General features: G+C 42.4%; 1 protein-coding gene across 2 annotated transcripts in view; it reads right to left on the bottom strand.

The window, feature by feature from the left end:
- Positions 1–19,672, bottom strand: part of kdm4ab (lysine (K)-specific demethylase 4A-b) — a 50,301-nt gene extending 30,629 nt beyond the window's left edge. For both annotated transcript variants that reach the window (XM_080856728.1, XM_080856729.1), the window contains exons 1-10: positions 19,585–19,672; positions 14,612–14,767; positions 10,355–10,530; positions 10,054–10,168; positions 6,898–7,091; positions 6,580–6,629; positions 6,351–6,454; positions 6,118–6,255; positions 5,200–5,414; positions 4,965–5,116 (exon numbers count right to left, since the gene is read on the bottom strand). In XM_080856728.1, coding sequence (XP_080712854.1) covers positions 4,965–5,116; positions 5,200–5,414; positions 6,118–6,255; positions 6,351–6,454; positions 6,580–6,629; positions 6,898–7,091; positions 10,054–10,168; positions 10,355–10,530; positions 14,612–14,752 — 1,285 coding nt within the window. In that variant the 5' untranslated portion in view covers positions 14,753–14,767; positions 19,585–19,672. The remainder of the gene's footprint in view (positions 1–4,964; positions 5,117–5,199; positions 5,415–6,117; positions 6,256–6,350; positions 6,455–6,579; positions 6,630–6,897; positions 7,092–10,053; positions 10,169–10,354; positions 10,531–14,611; positions 14,768–19,584) is intronic.
- Between the last annotated feature and the right edge of the window lie 4,272 nt (positions 19,673–23,944).

Genomic DNA, 23,944 nt, shown 5'->3' with positions numbered 1-23,944 from the left:
CAGCACTTAGGGAGATGAGGGATGACAATCTTCAGGCAATGAAGAACATGAGGGATGGTAACCTTCAAGCAATGAGGGAGATGAGGGATGATTACCAGCATTTTAAGATGGACATGCAAGAGATCGTCCAAGCCCTTTCACCGCGTGCATCAGATGCACCACCAGCGCCACCCACCAGCTTCGCTTCCCCATCCAGAGGACGACCCCACGTCGCAGACAGTGGGGTATCCTATTCCAGGCTACCTTACCCGGACTTCTCATCCACGCCGCTGACAACCAGGCAGCCTTTCAATCAGCCAGGGGATGACCTGCGAGGTGTGCCGTGGCCTGCGGCTCACCATTCTCCACTGGTGGCCCAACCACACACGTTCCCGCCACCACCTCCGCCAGTGTCATATCATGACATGGTCAGCGCGGCGACGCAGAGATCACCGTGGCAGGTGCCAGGCCCACGTCATCCGCCACCACAGCTTGTGGCTGAGCTGACTGACCATATGCGGAGCATGCATATGCGTCCAGAGCACAGCCCGGCTACTCAGGCACCACCATCTCAGGTACCAACACCGCAGTACATGGTGCCATTCACGCCTCCTCGCACCTCATCAGCCGGTCATCATAACCCAGCATACCCGGCTGCTGGACTGAGACCACTGGGGCAGGGTCCTTACGATGGGCCCCCTACTCCTCCCCGACGAGAGAGCACCTACAGAGGACCAAAGCCTCACATCCCGTGCTTCACCGATGAAGACCCCCGCCAGTTTGCCCGCCTGAAGCTGGCATTGGAGAACATCCTGCCTGCGGATGCAACTGAGCGGTTCAAGTACCAGATCCTGGTCGACCACCTGAAGCTGGAGGATGCATTGCTGATAGCAGACTCCTACAGCAACAGCCGCTACCCATACACCAACACCATGGCATCACTCACAGAGCTGTATGGCCAGCCACACAGGCTGGCTCTGCAGCGCATCAATGAGGTCCTGTCTGAAGCTCCAGTTAAGAGTGGTGACAGCAGAGGGTTCCGCCTGTTCGCACTAAAGGTGCGGGCCCTTGTGGGTATGTTGGACCAGCTGGGAAAAGAAGGGCGAACAGAACTGGAGTGTGGGTCACATGTGTCACGTTTGCTGTCAAAGCTTCCACATGACCTGCGCACCCAGTTCAAGCGCTACATCGACCCCATGCGGACACCAATCCCCACACTTCTGGACTTTGCTGAGTGGCTGGAGAGGGAGGTCAGAGTGCAGCAGGATGAGGTGCCATTCATCCAATCCAGAGCACCGCTGGAAGAGCCACCTGACCGCCAGAGGGGCGCCAGGAGGGATCAGAGCCCAGCCGCACGCTCCACCACTGTCCTGCTTGGGTGTGACTCCCCTGTTAAGGCAGTGGAATCAATCAAGTCCATACAGCCCCCACTTCGGAAGACAGAGCACCCGCAGAAGTACTGCCCTTTCTGCAACATCACCCAGCACTATTTCAACCAGTGCACATCATTCAAGCAGCTGACCAAAGATCAGAAGGTCAGCTGGATCACTACAGGGAAACGATGCTGGAGGTGTGGGAGAGACCATCCAACCGTGCAGTGCTACCTCAAGGCCAGATGCCAGACTTGCAACCTGACGCATCTGGAAGTGCTGCATGAGGCCAACACCACACCGGAGAAGCCGGCCACCGCCATTCATCGGCCAGTAACATACTACCTCGATCATGCAAGGAGAGGTGGTAGTGTGCTGCTGAAACTGGTGAAGGTGTGCCTGTTCAATGGCAATACCAAGATGGAGACATACGCCATCTTGGACGACGGTTCCGAGCGCACAATGCTGCTACACAGCGCCGCTCAGGAGCTGGGCCTTCAAGGACGGAGGGAGGAGCTGGCACTCAGAACAATCCGTCACGACATCAAGTCAGTGCCAGGGAGGTCAGTGTCCTTTTCCGTGGCATCAGCCAGTCAACCAGACAAGCGGTTTAGGATAGAGCAGGCTTTCACCTCATCAGAGCTTGGCCTCTCTACCCACTCATATCCGGTCGAAGCCCTGCAGAAGGCCTATCCTCACCTCAGAGGTCTGCCTCTGCAGTCATTCAGTCAGGCCCAACCACTGCTCCTCATCGGGTCTGACTACCCCCATCTCCTCACCCCAGTTGAGCGGGTGCACCTCGGCCCACCAGGTGGACCCGCCGCACTGAAGACACGCCTCGGTTGGACACTGCAAGGCCCTTTCAAGGTACCCATGCATCAGTCCTCCACCCCTCAGTGTCTGCTCACTGGCACTCAGACTCCTTCAACTGAGCGTCGACATCAGGTTACCAAGCCCAGGACACGGCTGAGTCAGGAGCCGGTCCAAACTGAGGCCCGCAGCAAAGACAGGAAGTCATCAAAGCCAGCAGGAAGAGAAACATCATCCCTGCACGAGCCTGCTGACCTGCGGAAATCAGCCTTCAGTGGCAACGTCTCTGTGACCTCTGCTCAGTCTCATCCAGAGGCAGGGGGTTTCAACAGCTGCCAAGAGCTGCTGGAGGCCTCTATCAGAGCATGTCATGGGGCGGCCACACCCACAGACCCCACAGCAGGGGACTTCAGGCAAGCAGAGCTTGCTCTCCTCCGGACAGTCCAGAGAGACTGCTACCCGGAGGAATTCATCCTTCTTTCATCAGGGAAACCGGTCTCTGCAGCCAGCAGACTGCACACGTTGGCTCCAGACGGTGACACCAAGGCCCATCTGATCTGTGTGGGGGGGCGGCTCCGCAAGTGTGAGTCCCAGGAGGAAGACGCAGTGCACCCCATAGTGCTGAATCCTCATCACCCCATCAACAAGCTCCTATCATCCCCACTGGATGCAACTGGCTGGAGTTACTGGAAGGAACTTTTCTACGCAAAGTTGGGGCGGCTGTACAAAAGGCTGCTCTCCCAGCTGCATCCAGCAGTGCACCCTGCGGTGTAGGCCACTCACGGGACCTCGTGGGGGTCGTAAACTGTGGAATTTCACACCCCACAAGACAGTTTCAAGGGGACAGTTTCTAGACTCCCCCTGAGGCATGCCTGGACATGCCGCTCAGCCCCTCTCTGGGCTATATAAGCCCGCCCTTCTCTCTGGCCATTTTGTTGGTCAAGAAGCTGGAGAGAGGAGCAGCAAGGATTTGTGGGAGCAGAGCTGGAGTTTGTTGGACATTTCATTTGCGATCATTCACTTGCCGTGCGTCATTTAAGAAGTGAGTGTTTGCTATATGTGTCGTTCATGTCATTGTATAGTATCTGTTAATTACATTTATCAGTTCATCTGTAGCATTTGTATTCCAGTTGTTATGGAATGTTCACCGTTACACGGCACGGTTAAGGGACAGATCCGCATTTCATTCATAGTAACATTCATATTGTATATATATCATATTCATTCTTGTTGTACATAATTGCTAATGTTTGTATATATTTGTTATATATCATTTCCATAGAAACCACGGATTCATGTGTGTATACAAGTCCCTTACAAGGATAATTGTATTCACTGATTATCATTCATATTCAACAACCACTTCATCACTGCGTGTGTGTGTGTGCAATAAACAGACATTATTGGAACTTTGGCATCCATTCTTGTTCTGACTGGACAGACCTGTGGCGATTGTCACTCAACAATCAGTAACCAGCAATACAGTCCTTTCTGGGGATTCAACATCATCCCCTATTTTATAGCATGGCATAAAATTAATTTAAATTTTTGACCATATACAGTATTTAAAACAATCCCTTTAAGTGTGGTATAATAATATATTGATCCAATCTTCCAGAAATAACAGTCATTTGTAAAATCACAAACCGGTGGTAATTATTTTGGGAAAATGTAATTTAATTACAAACTATAATAGTCTTACAGAAAAACAAAAAGGTGTAAAACACCGCAAATGGTTAAATACTTAATTTTCCCGTACAGTATTTCTTGTATGGCATTCTTTGAAAATTGCTCAAAGCTTCTTATTTGGGCAATTTGTGTTTAAAATCAGACTTTCAGAAATGGTGTCAAAACATAAAATTATCAAATGCATTATTTTGCATCCCACCTCATCATCAGAAGTTCCCTGAAAGTATGGACAGGCTGCTGTCAATGAGCAGGCGGTCTCTTTCTAGCCAAAGACCCAATCCTAAGGACCCAGTACCCAAACCACCTGCTCCACACCCACCTTCACTCCCCACTTTCTCTCCCTACAACGTCAAAGCTGCATCTCTACCCCCAGCAGCTTGCCCAAATATCAGAGACTAAAGGTGCCGTTATACTTCTACGACTGCGGTGCGCTGGGTCACGCAGTTGCTTCGTCGGACTTGTGAACATTTAGTAGTTCTCATAGTTCTCCGTCGGTTGGTGGGTGTCGCAAAGCAATAATAATAAAAAAAAAAAGATGGCAGACCAAACTCCGTAGATGGTCGTATTTGTACTTTTTTTTGGGAGAAAGACACTGTGCAATGTAAAAACCCCGTTATTGTAACTAAAAAATACGTCTAAGGGGATTTGTGAGGTGTCTGGGACAGCTATCTAATGTTAGCATGTTACTTCCTATGGACAAATCACATCCGTGGGGTCTCCGTCATTTCAGGAGGGGGAATAGGCACGTTATACAGAGAATCTTTTAATTACAAACAAACAGCCATAATTTGTTGACTTGGAACCTGGAAAAAAAGATTGTCCATATCCTTCAGGTTGTCAACAAATACACGTGTACACTGTCCATAGGGGGTTTCGAATTGCAATTTGTATTTACGAAAAAGTGAGATACACTCTGCAACTTTAGGGGGAGCTCAGTAGCAAAAAATACCAATTCCCACGCACTAGGGCTTTAAAAGGCATTTTCTCATTTCAATTTTTGGGGCATTATGCCGTGTTTTGCCGTAGTGGTTTTCAAAGGCCTTTAAATAATGTTCTACCTGTCTGTGTGAAAACAGCTATTTAGATTTTTTAATATTATGGTACATAGGCGTTCACCTCTGATGCCACAAGATGCTGGCCGAGTTGGCCAGTGTTGATAGAATTTCTCCTTTTCTTCATCGTCCTCAGATGTGTCTTTGAAGAGCATGTCCTCCGGAACCTCGAGAGCTATGTGATGTCTCTTTAGCCCAATCCTATGTTTGGTCAGGCTGTTTGGAAGAAGAGAGCCAGTGGTTCAGTATCAAACACTGTGAATTTCTGTGATACAAACTCTGAATGTATGATAACGAACCTTTTGATCTGTCCTTCTGTTGTATGTTCCGCTGTGTTTTGTTCTAAGCTCTGAGGATAATCACTGCCTAGAAACTCAGCGGCCTCTGGTGTGGGTTTGGAGTGGTCGATGACAGCAGTGTCTTTACCTGCTAGCCACAGCTTATATCGCTCTGGCTGAAACGTCTGAACAAAGATATCCATGGAGATCTTCACCATGTCTTTCCGACATGAGCACTGGTATGAAAATTAAGTTGAAAAAATGTCTCTTGTTATACATTGCAAATCATATATTCAAGTACTTCCTTTTGTATACCAGCAAAACATATGGTTACAAAGCGGGAATAATTCTTCAATGGCAAATTAAGCCAAGCGAAGTTAATGGATCTTATTGCTACAACCATCTTCTTTAGGATGATATATTTTGATTGCCTAAGTATATGAAGTATTGGTGGCAAGAACATGAAGCCACCCATAGTCTTGCTCCTATATACCTCACTGATCTCCTTCATCTATGCACTGTCCTGTTGTCTCATATTTCCAACTGCCCTCAGTGTGTGGCAGGGCATTTAGCATAAGCCTTCTCTCACAATCCCATTAGTCTGATTATTCATTTGATATACCTTAACAAGGTCATCAGATGTGCCCTATATGCTGTACTCATAGCTGTCCAATACAACTGCTTGTCCAGTCTGCTGTTTAATATATTCATGTAATGGTTTGTGAAAGTCTACCGTATGAAAACCCTACAAAAAGTCAATCTTATAATAAGCTAATCTTGTCGCATACTGGCTTTGCAGATAGGGCAGATAAACATAGTATAAACATTATCTTAAAGATTAACTTGGAATAGATACACATTGGTCAACCAGTAAATATTTACATATCAACAAATGTAAGATCTTAAAGCCCTAATAGATATTATATTGGTTAATCTCACCATAGTAGCTTGCTTTCCATAATCAACCCATCTCTGCATAGCAAAATTTGTTGATTCAGCACAGTTGAACCCATGGTTGAAGCCTGCATGGTAACTGTATGGAAATGTGACCATAAATTGTCCTGCTTCCTGAGTAATCTAATCCAGGGCAGAATACACAAAATCATTAGTAACTTCCAATTTACTTGTTAATCACTCCATGGAAAGAAAAGAAAATTATGTCTGAAACATACTTTTTCAAATGGAATGCCATACTTCCGTAGAATTGAGGGAGAAATGAGAGTCATCTTATGTCTCAGAAAAGCTTCACAGTTCTGTGAGCTTCCGGGAAAAAACCCTGTATATGTGAGCATCAACACAAAAATAATAAGTGTAATCACATAATCATTTATAATAATACAAATAATAAGTATAATATTCAAGTATAAAAAAATAGGCTAGATGGAATCCCTGGTTTCCTACCTTTGGCGAGTCGCTCCAATCGTTTGCCATGCTCAGGGGGAACACAGTACCTGTTGAGTTTAACACATAATTTATGGTCTTGAAGTGCTGTTTTCCAAAAAAAAAGCAGCCAAAATAAGCATATATATTGAAAGAAGCCCAATATAGAACCCCCCCAAAACTTTAACTTTGAGAAACAAAACACATGTGCTAAAGTAAAAAGTTTTTAAAGCTTTTTCAATTTTCATGTTCATAAACAACACCCAGTCTCTTGGAACCCACAAATTGTAGGTTCAAAGCTTCTCATAAGCAGCTATAGTGGTCTTATTTTTGCTTTACCATGATTTAGGCTCTCCAAAGTGTAAATAGTTGATGCTGTAGAGGTCCATGTCTTCAGTGTGCCAAGCAAATGTTGTTTTCCACATACCAAAGTACAGGTAAGGTGTGTTCACTCCCTCAATAGTGATCCCACTCTCCCTCTCCACTGTATCCAAGATAGTTTGAAGGCGGCCAACATTCCACTCTTTAACATCCTAAACAAAAAGCACTTTACTTTAATTCACGTAAAACTGTAGAGAACATTTCCTAACAAAGATGCTACATGCAGTGATTGTATCATTACATGCACAGAGAACAGATTAACAATTCCAAAACTGTTGCTATGTTTTTTTCTAAAACCAGCAAGTCTCACACTGAACCCGATGTGTTTATTTCTGATCAAAGAATCAAGATTGTGAAGGAATACAAATATCTTCGTATCTTGATTGATAATCAACTTACTTTTTTAAAACATGTAAGAAAAATATGCATATATGTAAAATTCACGTTGGCCAACTTTAGGCATCTTAGAAATCACATGTCCGCTGAGGCTGCTAAAATGTATATGTTCTCTTTGATTTGATCTCACATTAACTACTGCTTACCCACCTGGTCTACTGCAAACTCCACTACTCTTAAACCAGCCATGTCTCATTACAAACAGGCTCCCAAAATACTTGATAAAAAACCTAATTCACACCATCACTGTTCAGTCCTCCATAGGTAGACTATTAGTTGGGACAATCTGATCCCCCCCCCCCCCCCCCCAGTCGGTTTTCTCAGTAAGGTCAGCCCAGAAATGGAACCATCTCCCACAGAACATTAGAGAATCAACCACATTCAACAGCTTTAAAATAAATCTTAAAACGTGGTTAATAAATAACCAGAAATGTGATCGTTAGTGGGTAAGCAGTAGAACCTATATATTGGGATTATTATTTTATATTTTTTGTCAACGTTATGTTTGATATATACATTAATGCCTTTTTAAAGTTGTTTAGCCATTTTCACTCTGGGAGGGGGTCTGCTAATGGAAACTAGCCTTTTGGCTATAATTGGGTGCATTTACATTTTAATGTTTATTAATGTACACTGTCCCTCTTCATCAAAAAAACAAACTGAAACTGTAACTGAAATCTGTCCTAGAAGAAATTAGATTGCATTTGAAATTACAGCAACTGGAATAGAGGAGAATGTTTGTCCAATCACCTTGCCACACTTGGGACCAATATATTTCAATGCAGCCACCTTTGCCGAGGGAGCAGATGGGTGGACTTGGCTTAAGTGTCTAAGGCAATTTACACTTTGTTTGATAGTGCTCAGGATAAATATGCAACGACTAATGCGATTGCGAAGTAGAACAGTTCTCAAATCCTGTATTTGCAAGTCCAATGACTTTGAAGAGAGGTTATTTCACACAATCTCAATGTTCTATACTACAGTGCCCTCCACAAATATTGGCACCCTTAGTGAATGTGACCAAAACAGGCTATGAAAAAATATGTCTTTGCTGTTTATCCTCTTGGTCTTTCACTCAAAATATTCACAAAAATCGTACCTTTTCATTGAAGTAAAATTATTGAAAGACATTTTTTTTTGACGTTCAATAAATATTATTCTCCAAAACAGGTGTGCCACAATTATAAGCACCCCTTAATGTAATGTTTTGAGCAGGCTCCCTTTGCCAAGATAACAGCTCTGAGTCTTCTCCTATAATGTGAGATAAAATTGGTGAACACATGGCACGGGATCTGAGACCATTCCTACATACAGTATCTCTCCAGATCCTTCAGATTCTTAGGTCAACGCTTGTAGACTCAGCTTCAGCTCTTTCCACAGATTTTCTATGGGGTTTAGGTAGGGGGACTGTGATGGCCATGGAAAAACCTTTATTTTGCGGTCGGTGAACAATTTTTGTGTTGATTTTGAGGGGTGCTTCGGATCATTGCTGGAAGGTCCACGGCCCATTTTAAGCTTCCTAGAGGGGGCTGTTGGGTTTTCAACTAATATCTGCTAGTATTTGATGGAGTCCATGATACCCTGTATCCTAACAAGATGTTGAGGGCCTTTGGAAGAAAAAAAGCCCCACAATATCAAAGATCCCCACCATACTTCACAGTGGGTATGGGGTGCTTTTCTGTATGGCTATCTTTCTGTCTACGCCAAACCCACCTTTGATGTTTGTTGCCAAAAGCTTTATTTTGGTCTCATCTGACCTTATAACTTGGTCCCATTGAAAGTCTGACTTACATTTGGCAAACTGTAGGTGCTTTAGTTTGTTGTTGATCGACAGCAGAGGCTTTTTTCTGGCAACCCTCCAAAACAACTTGTGGTGATGTATGTTGCGTCTGATGGTAGTTCTGGAGACTTTCTGACCCCAGGACTCAATACCTCTGCAATTCTCCAGCTGTGATCCTTGGAGATTCTTTTGCCAGTCAAACTATCCTCCTCACGGTGCGTGAGGTCACTTTACAGACAGGTCCTCTTCCAGGCTGATTCCTTACATCTCCGGTCGCTTTAAACTTCTTAACTATTACCCTGATTGTGGAAATGGGTATTTTCTTCGGTTTAGCTATTTTCTTATATCCTTTTCCGGAATTCTGCAGCTCAACAACTTTTTGTCGCACTTCGACACATTTTTCCCTTCTTGATTAAATGACTAAAGGTATTTGGCCTGTGTCACCTCAAATTTACACCCGAGTAAAACAGGAAGTCATGGTTGACCACTTAAGAGTTCCTAATCAAACAGGTGAACTTAAAAATGTTAAACATGACTGGTAATACAATTCAGTTAGATTTGAATTATAAGATTTTCTAGGGGTGCCAATAATTGTTGCACCCATGTTTTGGAGAAAAATATTGTATTTAATGTCCCAAAAAAGAAATCTCTCTATAATTTTACTTCAATGAAAAGGTAAGAATTTTGTGATTATTTTGAAGGAAAGACCAAGAGGATCAACAGCAGAGACAGATTTTTTCATAGCCTGTTTTGCCCGTATTCACTAAGGGTGCCAATAATTGTGGAGGACACTGTACATAAAACTCCTGACTTGGCTTGAAATTATTATTATTTCTTTTTTTTCAAAGACACAACTAGTCTGTGTTAAAACGTAGGGACACTGCACACTCCATATAGCCTGAAAGTCATCAGAACAGTTTTATTAGTTTAACACTCACTGGGTCATACAGTGTTCCATTCACATCTGCCCCATAAATGGGAGGATTGAAGGTCACATTTTTCCAGTATTTTCTTTCCAACTCTTCAAAATTGTCATAGTGTGGGCTGCAGAACCTTCGGGTTTGAACAAACACCAAGGCAAAGATTACAGTCACAAATATACAGTACAGTGAGAAGAGTCTTTCTAGTATAGCAAGTTGAGCTGTATGTATTTCAAACTTATATATACACAAAAGTGTGCATGTCTAACTGCATGTCTGCATGCCAAATGAAGGGGAAAAACTGTAATCATTGCCTTACCTCTCACTATTTGCAGTCTTGCGAAACTCTCTGACAGTCATGGCCTTTTTCTGGATATTGTATTGGGTAAACAGACCGGACTGGCCTGTGACCACCTGCTGAATTGGTGCTGGGATCAACAGATCATCAATATCATCATAGGACTGCCGGGGTATCCAATCTTTAGGCGGAATTACCTGGAAAAGTAATAATAGTTATAAGATAGCTGCAATACTACTACTTTGAAAATTAAAATTACCCTTAGCTTATATTACTCTAACACTCTGGTTGCCAGCAACCCGACAGAAGCAAAATCATACATCCCAATTAATTTCTGTTGAAGGTAGGTGATTGTGACGTCAACAAGAAATTGGGCGAAGCAAGCGAAAAAAGTTGGGGAAAGTTTAATCCAATGCAAATGAGGAGCGAATTTCGCCAGCAGCAGCCAATCAGATTTTTTGGTGTTGTCTCTGACGGTTTGATAAGTGCAGGACTATGGTGTTGTTCGGTCGTTTAATTTGCTAAAAAGAAAAGCTTGTATGGAGTTGAAAATGGGTTGTTGTTGTTCCTATATTTAACCGATATTTAATCCTGTGCGTACTTTAACAGAATGACAGTTTTGATATATAGAAAAGTGACTGGATAGCCTACTAGCTGGCTAGCTTGCTAACTAGTTCAGTCTGTTATGCTTTTTCTACACGCTACGCCTACTCAAAGCGGCTGAGGTATTTCAGGGACAACAAATCTGAATTTATTTTCTTGAAACTGGGTGAAAACACCAACTAAAGAATTTTACTATAGTTGATTTTGCTGCATTGCAAGATGGTGTAAGCAAAGACTTGGTGGAAAGTTGGAATGATTGAAGAGGATCTGGTTTACTCCATACGACAGCTTTGTTCGGCAGAGCCTCAGTATTCCATATAGAAGATGTCTACACTGTAAGGCTAGATCTCAGTACACATCAGTGGCGGCTGGTGGTTTTTAAAGTGAGGGAGGAAGGACTGTGCGCCTGGTTGCCATTGGCCTGCTTATTCCGTTGGTGGCATAAGTATGTGAGATACAAGTTGTTTCAGGGTGTTTTTGTGGACTACAGTACTACAAAATAGCAGGCAGGGATACAATTGATACAGTGACATTGATACCAGTGTGGCACCATTGTACTTAAAAAGCTGGTGGGCAGCATGTCCTTGGACTAGACAAGGCCAGAAGGAAATGATGCAAAGCCAATTAGTCAAATCAGGCCTACTCTTGATTTTAAAAACTACATTCTAAATGTTGGGCCTACCATTTGGCCTATTTTCCCCCTCAATTACTAAAGCTATTGGTTATTATTTGACTAATTTTATTTTCAGCTGCGATTGTTTTAAGAAAATTATGACACAAGACCAAAAGTGATGCCATTTAAAATGCTCTGAATCATTCACTGACATCCTTTCCACAATATTAAACAACAAGTTACAAAGGCAACAAGTAAGAGAACATTATTTCAGAACTATTAACATGGGCTGTTAGCCTAACATTGTTTGTGGCAAATGTGTATGTTAATGGATGTTTCAGAATGTTGGTCAATGTGTTGGCTAATTAGAATAGATACGAAACACATCGCGATCTGAAACATTCATTAACAATTTCCATTCAGAATGTCAGCTGAACGTGAACAGTCAGACTAACGGCGTATGAACGATTTAAAGACAAAACAGTACAGCCGATTGTTTTTTTTATGGTACCAGTGAGCTATAAGTATTTCGCCTACCAGTTAGCATTAACGGCAGCGGTTTTACCATTGGGTTTAGTGACTTGGATTTTTGGAACAGGTTTCCCTGTTGTTCTGATACTAACCTTCTCTCTGTAGCTCAATGAATGAAACGGTTTGTTCAATAAAACATGAACAATATCTTCGTTTTCCATTGCACATCCTCTTTATTTGCCATCTTTCTACAACAATCTTTAACGGTGACGTGTTATCGATATCCTTCTGCAGAGAATGGTATTAAATGTCTAATCCCCTCCCTCCAACGCCAAATCCGTTGTTTATTGGTTAAGCGATGTTGGCGCAGACTCAGACGCTAGGGAGGTCTTTCCTCCCCTGGGCAATGTAAGTGAATGAGCCCCAAGAACCGCCAGTATCAGAGACAGATTACATTGATCTCAATGGGAGCCAAAGGGAGGACGTCCTCCGTGCAGTAATTTCTTCTTACGATAGGGGGTGCTAATGTTATCTTAACTCAGGGAAACAAATTATAATATGCATAGTATTAAATACTGATATCAAACTGCATTTTTAAAGGAGTTTAGTCAGTTCAATTACAAAAAATACATTTCTCAAAAAGTTTGGGGAGGTTCTTCCTCCGTTTCCTCAATGGAAGAACCTCCTCTGGTACACATATACCCCGGTGTTAGGAAGAAAGCAGAATTAACTTGAGGTTATTGTTCCAAGGGTAGCAGAGTTGTTGCCTCTAATTCTATCATATTCCCTGTTGCTTGGACACACTGGTGTTCCTTCACACTCCTCAGCATTGCCTCCTGCATCATGTTAGGCCTATAACAACTCAAATCCAAATTAACATCAGTTGGAAGAGGGAAGACACCAAGGGCCTGATTTACTAACATTCGACCGCTGCTTAATCTGCGTTCGCACATTAACGCACTGTGTTTTTGCGCACTTTCCGTGGTATTTATCAAACCACATCTGCGCTGGGCACTGTGTGCTTACTCCGCTCTTTAAAGGGCCTGATTTACTAACATTGATTTGTGAACGCAGCTTAATCTGCGCCTTGGCCAGGCGCACATTAACGCACAGCGTTTCCCCGCATTTTCCGTGATATTTATCAAGCCAGATCAGCGCTGGGCAATCATTATTTAGCGCACCGTTAAAAGACTGGAGAAATTGCCTGCAAGTAGCAAGGAGATTCGAGGAAGAAAAAACTAAGGTTCAGCAAAGAGGATATAGATATATTGGTTCACGTTCGCTCAATCACTGAACCTGATTCAATGGGTTATATTGTTGTTTTGCCCGCCATCACCTACAGCGAGATGTTTAAAAGAACACGATTATAAATAATATGCTATTGGTGGCATTAATGCATAAACTGTCCTTTATAACAATATAGATGTGTACATGGCGAGATTAATACGTTCTACAAGGGACAGGGTTCACTACAATATATCCCCACTGAAACAAATACATTTACCAAGTAGCCAGGCCTCTCCAAAATCACTGTTGCTCAATCATGGATAGATGGCACTATTCCGGAAGATAAAACTGTCATGGACATTCCACTACCACGTAAGTAATGGTCATGTTCGCATCACATATGACCTGGACATTCATTGAATATGTGTGCTTTCTGTTTCGTTAAACGTGTTGGTGGATTGAAGATGGGACTGTTTGCATGTGGGTGCGATGAATGGCTCCAATTACGTTCGGAAAGTTTAATTTCAGCTATCTTAGTGGGGTAATGTATATTGACCAGTACGCCGTAGCAATGCGTCGAGTACCTGGGTGAATATTTGGCTGAGTGAAGGCTGAGATATACCAACTGCTGATGCTATAACTGTTTGAAATGATCCGATGCCAATATTTGCAATGTTGTCCAGAGTTTACCAACTGATTGAATGGAATGTGATCTCCGGTTGGATGGTTCGATGTCGTCTCTGATCTGGTTCAGTAATTGAAGTATTGCGTGGCTGGTTAACCTGTACCGTCTAATGATTTGTGGTTCGCTTAACTGAAAATGTGTTATACGAGTTGAAAAAATTATTTCTGTGCGCTGTCTCTGTCTTCTTTCTTCGCCTTGCTCTTATCACTGCTGCCACGTCAACGTTTTCAGACTCAATGGAAATGCGCTTCCTGGTTAAGACGTGCTTTTATGAGGCGGAGAATTAGCGCACAAATCAGAGACGTGCGCTCGACAGACAGTTTAGTAAATACCACGCAATACATCATTAGGCGCACTCCTCCCATTAAAGTGCGCTTCACGCCTACGTTACCACCCACGTCTCCGTGCCATCCCACTTGTTGGCAGGTACACACCCTCAAACCGTTAATATGCGACTCTACTCAAATGCGCCCCCTTAGTAGATACCGTTTTATGTTTACGACCGCTATTTTACGCCAGAAATGGGCGCAATCCTGTTAGTAAATCAGGCCCCAAAGGTCTGTTCTGGGGAGCGACTGACTCGAAAGACCAAATCTTCTACGGTTAACCAGAATGCTGTTCCAGGAACAACAAGATGGGTGATCCAAAGGACCCACTGTCCCCCACAAGTGACACTTACTTTGGCCAGCCCAGCTCTGTGTGCCCCTTGGGACTCCATGTAGGCGATGTACTGACTGAAGTTTCTAAATTCTTCTCTGCTAGGATAGAAGGTCATGATGGCTTTGGACCCACAATTCGAAGGCAGTGAATCTGCAGCCATCCTGATAAAAAAGACCTGCAAAACAGTTGGAAAAAGACTTTTAACATTATGCAAGAAAAACAACATATCAAGGCTATCAATCAGAGGAAGGGTGTATATTGAGTAAACAGCGGACAATACTCCCTAAGATAAATGTTTTATACGATAGTAGACTAACAAATAATAATAGAAAATTACGGTAGTTATGCTTCACACACACACACACACAGGGTCTTCCATGACTTTTCACTTGTCTTTTGAATTGATGCCTATTCTAACGGGCAAGACCAATATTTTATTGGTGCTGTTGTCAGAATGGTACCAACATGCTCTTGATGGCCCTCGTGAGGAGCGTATTCATATTTATGCACAACTGCACCCACATTCATTTGGTACCATCAACAAGGTAACATACCTTACAATAATTGTACCTACATCTGTCATCTTAGGCACCTCTAATGTCGGTCCGGCCTACCTAGTTTGTGTACATCACAGGAAGAGAGGACCAAGGCCAGTCCCTTTCTGGTGTGTTTGGCCCATTTAAAGGCTAATATGTACCGGTCACGATCTAATGTCTTCTCCGACAGGTAACTACACACCTTGATGTTTCATTTGGAGTTAGAAACTTCAGAGTTAGTTTTTACAGCAAGCAAGTGTTTAGTAATGACTAGCTCCCAGTTTCACAGAACATGCACACAGCACTGACTTGCAGGTTAGCATTATCCAGTACACTTAACATAAACAGCCACTGGCAAGGCAACCACACCTTCAGAACAGTGAAAACAAATCCTTATTTAGCTACAGTTAACAGAGAACATGACAGAAAGACAACCCTAGTTTGTTTTGCTTACTAGCAGCAACGGTTGATGAACAATGAAAAGCCGTGCTTTATATTGACATGGTGAAGCACTACCCCATGACATGACCTTCCAGTTGTGGAAGGACTGACGTTTAAAGAGCAAACTGCAGCTGAGAGTAGCTTAGCCTATGACAGAAGCGAACATAAAGAAATCAAATTCAAGGTAAACAGCAGGATTAGCAGAGTCAGGTAAGTCAGTGCCAAAACAAGACAACTAGTCGCTATAAAATAATCTCCACGCTACCAAATAACCTTAACAGAAAGTCTGCACACTAAATCAGTGCTTTGCTTGGGCTGATAAAAATGTGCAATGGTATCTTGATCAAGTTATGGAGAACAATGTGAAATACTGATGGGCCTAAAAACTTGTGTGCATTAGCTGGATTATGTTAAAGCAGCAGAACTAGCAAGCTAATTACCTACACAGCATGTAAAAAACCTTGCAAACACCACCAACGGCCCAGCTGACACTGATATAATCTTGCTCACACCCTAACTGGTGTCTTTTGGCAGTAAAGCCTGCAATGCCATAATGTGAAAGCTTTTCATCCATTTTTTGCAGGGTGTTCCATCCTGGAACACAGAACTACATAGGACATATTCTGGATGGCTAGTAGACACAGGTGTTTATCTGTCCTTCACATGGCCATATAGGCTACTATCAAGATTAATTTGAGGATGTTTCCCTGCTAAAGTAGGGCTACTTTAGGCTGGACCTTGGCCACATCTGGCCTGGGGACCAAACAGATATTAAACCAGATCACGTTTTACAGTGATCAAGGCCAAAAGAAACAATAACTCATTTAACAGTAGCCCCTTATACATGTGTCAATGATCACATCGTGTCTGTTCCGATAGAAACTCGCGATACGGTTACAATTGCCTCATGTAGCACTGGCCTAGATGTGATCTGATCGTTTTTCCGCCGATGAGCCTTTCGAGAGAGGTGGTTTACACCGATCGTTCAGCTCAGAAAAGGGCGTGTCAAATCAGGCCGATGTGCCATGGGGGAGGCGGTGACAGCAGGCTAGAAAGTTAGAGGCTAGAAAGTTCTTGCCTGTTCTTGAAAGGAGACTGATCCAATAGGCTAGTAGGCCTACAATTTTTTATCATTGTAATAAAACGCAATTTGGTACACCATTTTAATATGGTAATATAGCCTACTGTTTTTTGCAAAATGAAAGAAAGCATATTAAGGAAACGCCAACTCGAGCCTATTAATTCCGAAATTTCACCACATTGTAGGCTATACTGTAACAACCCCAACACTTGCCTGCTTCCCTTGCAAAACAAAGTTTTCCGACTTTTTCTCTTACCTTCTTTCTTAGCTGTTGATGTTACTGAGCTAGAGGTTTAACTTGTTCTGAACATCTCGCGCTGCCAATGCCCAATGTCACTTCTGAGTCAAATCACTCCATCATCTCTTTGAAATTCCTTATTCCACGAGTGGTAGGCTACAATGACTGGCTGTTTTAAAATATAACTAATAGCCTAACGAAACAAAATAACCCAGGCAGTTTCATCTACGAGACGTTAAGGCTTCTTCCAATACTGACAGCTGACTCATAGCTTGCAGGTTTGCGGCGCTGCAAGGAGACACGACATTTGAGGGATCGTCACTTAATTTAAACCGTTTTTGCTTCCGTTAGTGTGTGTGTGTGTGTGTGTGTGTGTGTGTGTGTGAGATAGAGACAGAGAGGACTCAGTGAAACATCGGAAAACACCGTGTCTCGTAAGCCTTAAGCTATCAATCATCCCCACAATGAAATATGCCATTACAGTCGCGACAAACTTCTTGGCATTGTGGTGCGCCCAAAACGCAAGCTATAAACGTAGCCATCCTAATGTAACCAAAATATACCTCTGCTGATATGCCTAACCTTCGTTCTATTTAGAATTTGTCTTAGCACTATGCAGGAATAAAATAGCATCTACAGTGTCAGGATTCAGGCGAGAGCGCCTGGCTATTATAACACGCCCTGCTGCACTGAAGTAGCGCTCACTCGCAGCACTTGTTGCTGGAACGCATAGAATTCGTTTTGCAAGGTGCTGTAGTCGTGGGAACGACTGGCCTTGTTTCTCCCAAAAGGAAAGTAGATTTTCCTCTGCTGATCCCGCGTCTATATGGAAGTTTGTAGAGAGATTGCGGGGGAGTAAAATGCTCCGCTGCCGAGGTAGATTACATGTTTTTAACTTCGGGGTTAATTCCCTTTCCTTTACGTCTGCTGCTGGCTAGTAAATAGTACAGACAGCCGGAAAGGTTAACAAACGGAATGAAATAGCTACACATTACACACGCTATGTTTTAATAAAACCCACGTTACTCACATACTGGTTAACACTGTTTGTTACAGCACATAAATGTTTGTCGCTCCAAACTATGCGTCACCGTTGTCCCTCCCTGTATGTGCTCCAGCCGCACCATTTTACTTGCAATGTGAATCATTTAATTTAAATATGCTTATTGGCATTTGTTGCACCTTAATCATTTTCTACAAACATGATATGCTATGTATGGTGTAGTAGACTGAGACTCTATTCACTACTGCACAAAAACTAGACACGTTTGCAATGAAGTAGGTAAAACAACTTTCGCCAATATCTCCGTAAGTGAGATGGGTTATGTGCTCAAATTTCCTGGGATCAAAGAAGACGTATTCATGTGCAAACTAAAAATCACGTCTCAGGATTGCTGCGCATGCGTGGTTATTCAAAGAAAATATTAAGAACTATATGCTGATAGAAAGAAGGGAACTTTAAGCCACTACACTGCCTGTGCACGATGCGGATCCACGTTGATGTTGTTAGTAAACAAACCAGGTGGGAGCACATGTCCGTCGTCTTTGCGCACACCCGAGGCAAGGTAACCGGATCACATTTTGCACATGTAGACACGTAACGACAATAGCCGATTCCCTTAAAAATGTTCACACCTACACGCAAATACGATACGATAAACTGATCTGATCACATTGACACATGGATATGGGCCTAGTGTGTGGACCAGAACTAGGCCAGACCAACTGATTTGTGTAAGTTCCAGTGTGTGGGCCAGTTTTGGACAAGAGACCCTGCCAGAAGCGGTTGATTTTCTGTTAAGATGATAACGTTTCTGGATCTAACAAACTGTATCTTATTTCAAAGAGAGTAATAATGACAATAACACAAGTTTTAATTGTTTTGACCAACTGGACTGATTTTGTCATGTCTGGTGCCATAGTGTAAAAAACCTACCCATGCATTTTTAATCAGTCGTTTTATTTCACTTGATAGTATTTCAAATATTAATAGCATGAAAGGCTGTCTTAGTAAATAGTTGAAAATGTGAGGTAAGCAAGGAATCGACAACCCTGAAATGTGTAATCAGGGGTAACGTTACAAAGTTTTGGAACTGGTGGCCTTCAAAGTAAATCGTTTGATGCCTTACATACGCTCACTAAAACTGCAGCATAGATGACAATATTACATGGTGTCTAGTACACGAGCAACATAAAACCAGAACTTTGATCAAAGCCAACGTCAGCTGCTATAGTAGTGCACAATCTACCATAAACCTTTGGAAGCTTCTGAGTTTACATTACTGGCCAGTGTAGTGTTCACTTTCGCTTTACAAGTTACAAGCTGAATTCTATTACTGTCATCGAATGTCATCGAACTTTTCGTGGGGAATGAAAAGCGTATATGTTCACAGCTAGATAAAACTACACATAGTTCATTAGACAGTGTGGTGTATGTTTTTCCTAGAAGCAAGAGTGTTTACTTTCTTCACACAGTGTTAGCTATGCTTCTCCCCCATATAGGTTTCACTAGCTTAAGGTTGACCTCGCGAGAGGGAAATGCCAGGTAACGTTAGCTACCTAGCAAAATAACATTGCATCGAGAGCTAGCACATACCAACGTTATCCTATTTCTTGCTTCATACATAGTATACATTTCAGTTAACAGATTAATTGTAATCGACAATGCATGCTCAAAGTTGACCAGTTCCACTCACCTCCGAATATTGCAAGTCTGTCAATGTAACACAGGTTGTGATTTGGTTAGTTCTACACCACAATATCCTCCATTACTAATCACTTCTTCTCCTTCTTCGTTCGAATCGAACGCCATATAGCGCATTACCGCCATCTATAGCATGGTTTTCTATGAAGGATGAAAGTAACAACAATTCATTGATTAAAATTGAGGTGATCAAAATGCATGTGAAATTAAAAAAGAGTGATGAATAATCAAGTGATTTGATTCATTTAGAGTTGATTTGATGAAAACAGATGAAAAGCAGAGCCATGTTTCATTATTTTTATTCATTGTTTATTCATTCACAACCCAAAATCGCCATTTATAATTTAAGGGAAGTACCCCCAAAGGTTGAAGTTATAAAAATGTAAAAATGTGGTGGAGATGAAATTGCATGCAAATTGAAAAATAGAGCCATAGAGTGCATTTATTTGATTTATTTGACAATAGAGTATGGGGAAGTTAGTAGTTTTTAGTGTTTCCATTTTAACACACAGAAAAAATCCCAACAAAATAAAATAAAATGGGGTTTTGCAGAATTGGCAAAAGTAAGCTGTGAGCGAAACAACACCAGTAGAACTCCTACACTCTAAAAATGCTGGGTTGAAAACAACCAAATTGGTAAATATTGGACCAACCCAACACTGGGTTATTTTAGCCCACCAAAAATGGGTTATTATTTTAACCCAGTCACTGGGATAATAGGATCAGCCCAATGCTTGGTCAACCTAGCCAATCCAGTTGGGTTAGCATTGCTATTTTAACCCAGCCATGGTTATTTCACCCAGCAAATTCAAAGCATATGTTAGTTCATATTAAAACACAATACGTTGTCCGTACAAACTAAACATTTTCACTGAATTGAAAGTTACACCTTCTCCTAACAGCTCAATGTTTATGTTAATGTAGCCTAATATAAATTATCTAGGCTAATTTTAATTACAGGTAGCCTACAGGGTCAAATAAAACAAGTCAGCAAAAATACTTCAGACAATAGGCTTATATTTTACAACAGACGTAGTTTAAAAAGCAAGTGTTAGGCTGATTTCAATCATGGGGGGGAATTTCACTGTTCCACCTGTTTTTGGTGTATCGTGAGACCCGTTAAATCAGGGGTCACAAACTCCCAAATCTGGTCCGCCAAGCGGATTCATCCGGCCCGCGGGCCCCTCAGAATGTTGCAAAAAGTTCCATTGGTTTGAGTGGGCCACCCAAACGGTTCTGTGCTTGTAATTCACAACTTTCATATCATTCCGCAAGTAGTCCGGTCAATTAACGTAACGTTAACAATTAATGGGTTGCTATAGCCTGGATACCAGCCCGAACTCGAACGAAACATTTTTGGTCTGGGAGATTCGGTCTGGCTTTGAGCTAGTTGGAGAGAGTATAATCGGTCGGATAAAGCCGTACCAATCAAATTGTCAGGGCGTGCTTTATACGATGATGGACAGATGATCAAGCGGTAAATTCGAAATCCTCCCAAGATGGCGGCGTATCGGGAGCTTGTAAGTGGGACATATTTTATGTAAATTATGCTATCTACACGACTTTTTTATGTCTACATTGACTCGGTTAGTTGTAACACGAATGTTGCCGAGGATTGTATGTCTTAACTGAAGCACTCTAGACCATTATTGTTAGGTCATTGCTAACGCTTACACCAAAAATCCATTGAAACACTTAGTAGCTAGCTAGCCTTGCTGCTAATTAGTAACGTGAGCAGGCATATCTCAACAGATATTGACAGCGCATTCATTTTGAAAGAGGAACAGAGAAACGCGATCAAGGCATTTGTCGATCGAAAAGATGTTTTTGCCGTCCTTCCTACGGGATCAGGTTAAAGTTTGAATGTATCAGATGGTCATACTACGTAACGCTGATTGGTTCTAGGTATCCATTTGAGCGAAGATGCATTTTCCCCCCCTGGTTCGTTGAAACACGCCCCATAATCACAGCCCAATGGTTCAGTATCAGACTCATATTCTGACTAGAATTATGAGTATGACATCGTCAGGTTGCTAAGCAACACTTGAAACTTTAAAGTTCTATTTGTCAGTAAGTAAGTAAGCTTTATTTATAGAGCACATTTATATACAGCATAAACTGACCAAAGTGCTTAACAATGACATAAAAGGCAAATAATACAGTATAACAATAATACAATAACAGCCCACATAGGCAAGAACAGGGGGTTAACAGTTCAGGGGGAAAGGAAGGCTAGGGAGTAAAGGTGGGTTTTTAGCCTAGACTTGAAGGCAGAAATAGAGGGGGCGGATCTAATGTCCTGAGGGAGCTGGTTCCACAGACGTGGAGCGGCGACAGCAAAGGCCCTGTCTCCTTTCTGATTGAGCCGTGAGCGTGGCACATGCAGAAACCCTTTGGTACAGGATCTGAGGGACCTTTGGACTGAATGTGGCTGTACAAGGTCAGTGATGTAGGCTGGGGCCAGCCCATTGAGTGCCTTAAAAACAAATAATAAAACTTTAAACTGTATCCTAAAATGAATGGGGAGCCAGTGCAAGGAGGCCAGAATGGGGGTGATGTGCTCACACCTCTTGGTGCCAGTTAAAAGACGTGCAGCTGCATTTTGGACCAGCTGTAGACGTCTGAGTGAGGAGTGGGGGAGGCCGAGGTAGAGGGAATTGCAATAATCCAGCCGTGATGTTATAAAGGCATGAATTACTATCTCCAGGTCTTTATGAGATAAGATGGTTTTGAGGCGGGAAATCACTCTAAGTTGGTAAAAACTAGTTTTGACCACATTACTAATCTGTTTGTCAAGACAGAGTTCAGAGTCAAGGATGACACCTAGGTTTCTGGCGAAGGGTGTGACAAATGGAGTGAAGTAACCTAAATTATTTAGAGTAGTGCATCTTGCCTTGGGGGGGCCAAAAATGATGACTTCTGTCTTGTCACCATTTAACTGGAGGAAGTTGTTGGCCATCCAGTTTCTAATGTCTTCAAGACAGACCAGGAGAGATTGGATGGAGTCCCTAGATTTGAATGGCAGGTAAAGCTGTGAATCATCTGCATAGAGGTGAAAAGAGATGTTATGCTTTCTTATAATGTCACCCAGTGGGAGCATATACAGGCTGAATAGTATGGGACCCAGTATGGACCCCTGAGGGACCCCATAAGAGACAGGGGCAGATGAAACATGACATTTGCGTGAAGAACATTTTTTCTTAGTCATGAAATAGCAAAAAGTATTTTATAAAATAATATTTTTATTAAAACTTTCAGTTTTCTGCTTTGTTTTGTTTGTTTGCAGTAGTTGTCGATGAAGACATTATCCCACTATTACTGCTGTATATGTAAGTCATGGGCTATCAATGAGACAAAGTGATCCAAAAATGCAACTATAACAAACACCTTTATCTAAAGAGCATCTTTCATTGCCCAGGAATTGAAACTCAAGTCAGCTACTTGTTATTCAACAACCTTAACCATTGTACCACTGTTCACACGTAAATGAATTTGCCTCACTCAAAAGTGGTATCCACAGTATTGTAATAGGCAAGCCAACAGATCAAGCAAATCTGGCCCTCCAATGTCTTGACTGGACGCTCATCGCCCCCCGGTAATTTGAGTTTGAGCCCCCTGCTTTAAATCAGAGGGCATGGTCATCACCAGTCTTTTACATTGCCGTTTGGTGACTTTATGCCACTCCTGCCGCAAAAATTCAAGCAGCTCTGCTTTTTTTGATGGCTTGTGACGATCCATCATCCTCTTTATCACATTCCAGAGGTTTTTAATGGGATTCAGATCTGGGAATTGGGCTGACCATGACAGGGTCCTGATCTGGTGGTCTTTCATCCACACCTTCACTGACCTGGCTGTGTGGCATGGAGCATTGTCCTGCTGGAAAAAACACTCCTCAGTGTTGGGGAACATTGTCAGAGCAAAAGGAAGTACGTTTTTCATCCAAGATATGAGCTTGTTTTCTTTGCATTATACGACCTGGTGGAAACACTGCATCTTTTTTGTTATTTTGACGAAATGATATTTTTATTTGAAATTTGGTGTTGTCAGTAGTTTATAGAATATTTTTTTTTTTTAATTTTACTCAAAAAGTTACCAATAAATATTAAAACCAGAGAAACTGATCATTTTGAAGTGGTCTCTTAATTTTTTCTGCGGCTGTATGCTAGCTTGTTAGCTTGTGTAAGCTGCTGTAATTTCCCCTAACCCTGGTAAAAACCTAACGATTATGTCTGTTTGTAATGTGTAATATCAGTCCTTTAAGTTACCTCTGTGGATAATGTTGTGTCACGTTTAACGCTGCTGTTCAACATTAATAGAACCATATAACATTTGTGACGGAGCAATTTCGGTGT

This window comes from Sprattus sprattus, assembly GCF_963457725.1.
Source record: "Sprattus sprattus genome assembly, chromosome: 18".
Taxonomy (NCBI): domain Eukaryota; kingdom Metazoa; phylum Chordata; class Actinopteri; order Clupeiformes; family Clupeidae; genus Sprattus; species Sprattus sprattus.
This window is presented reverse-complemented; position numbering and strand designations above follow the sequence as displayed.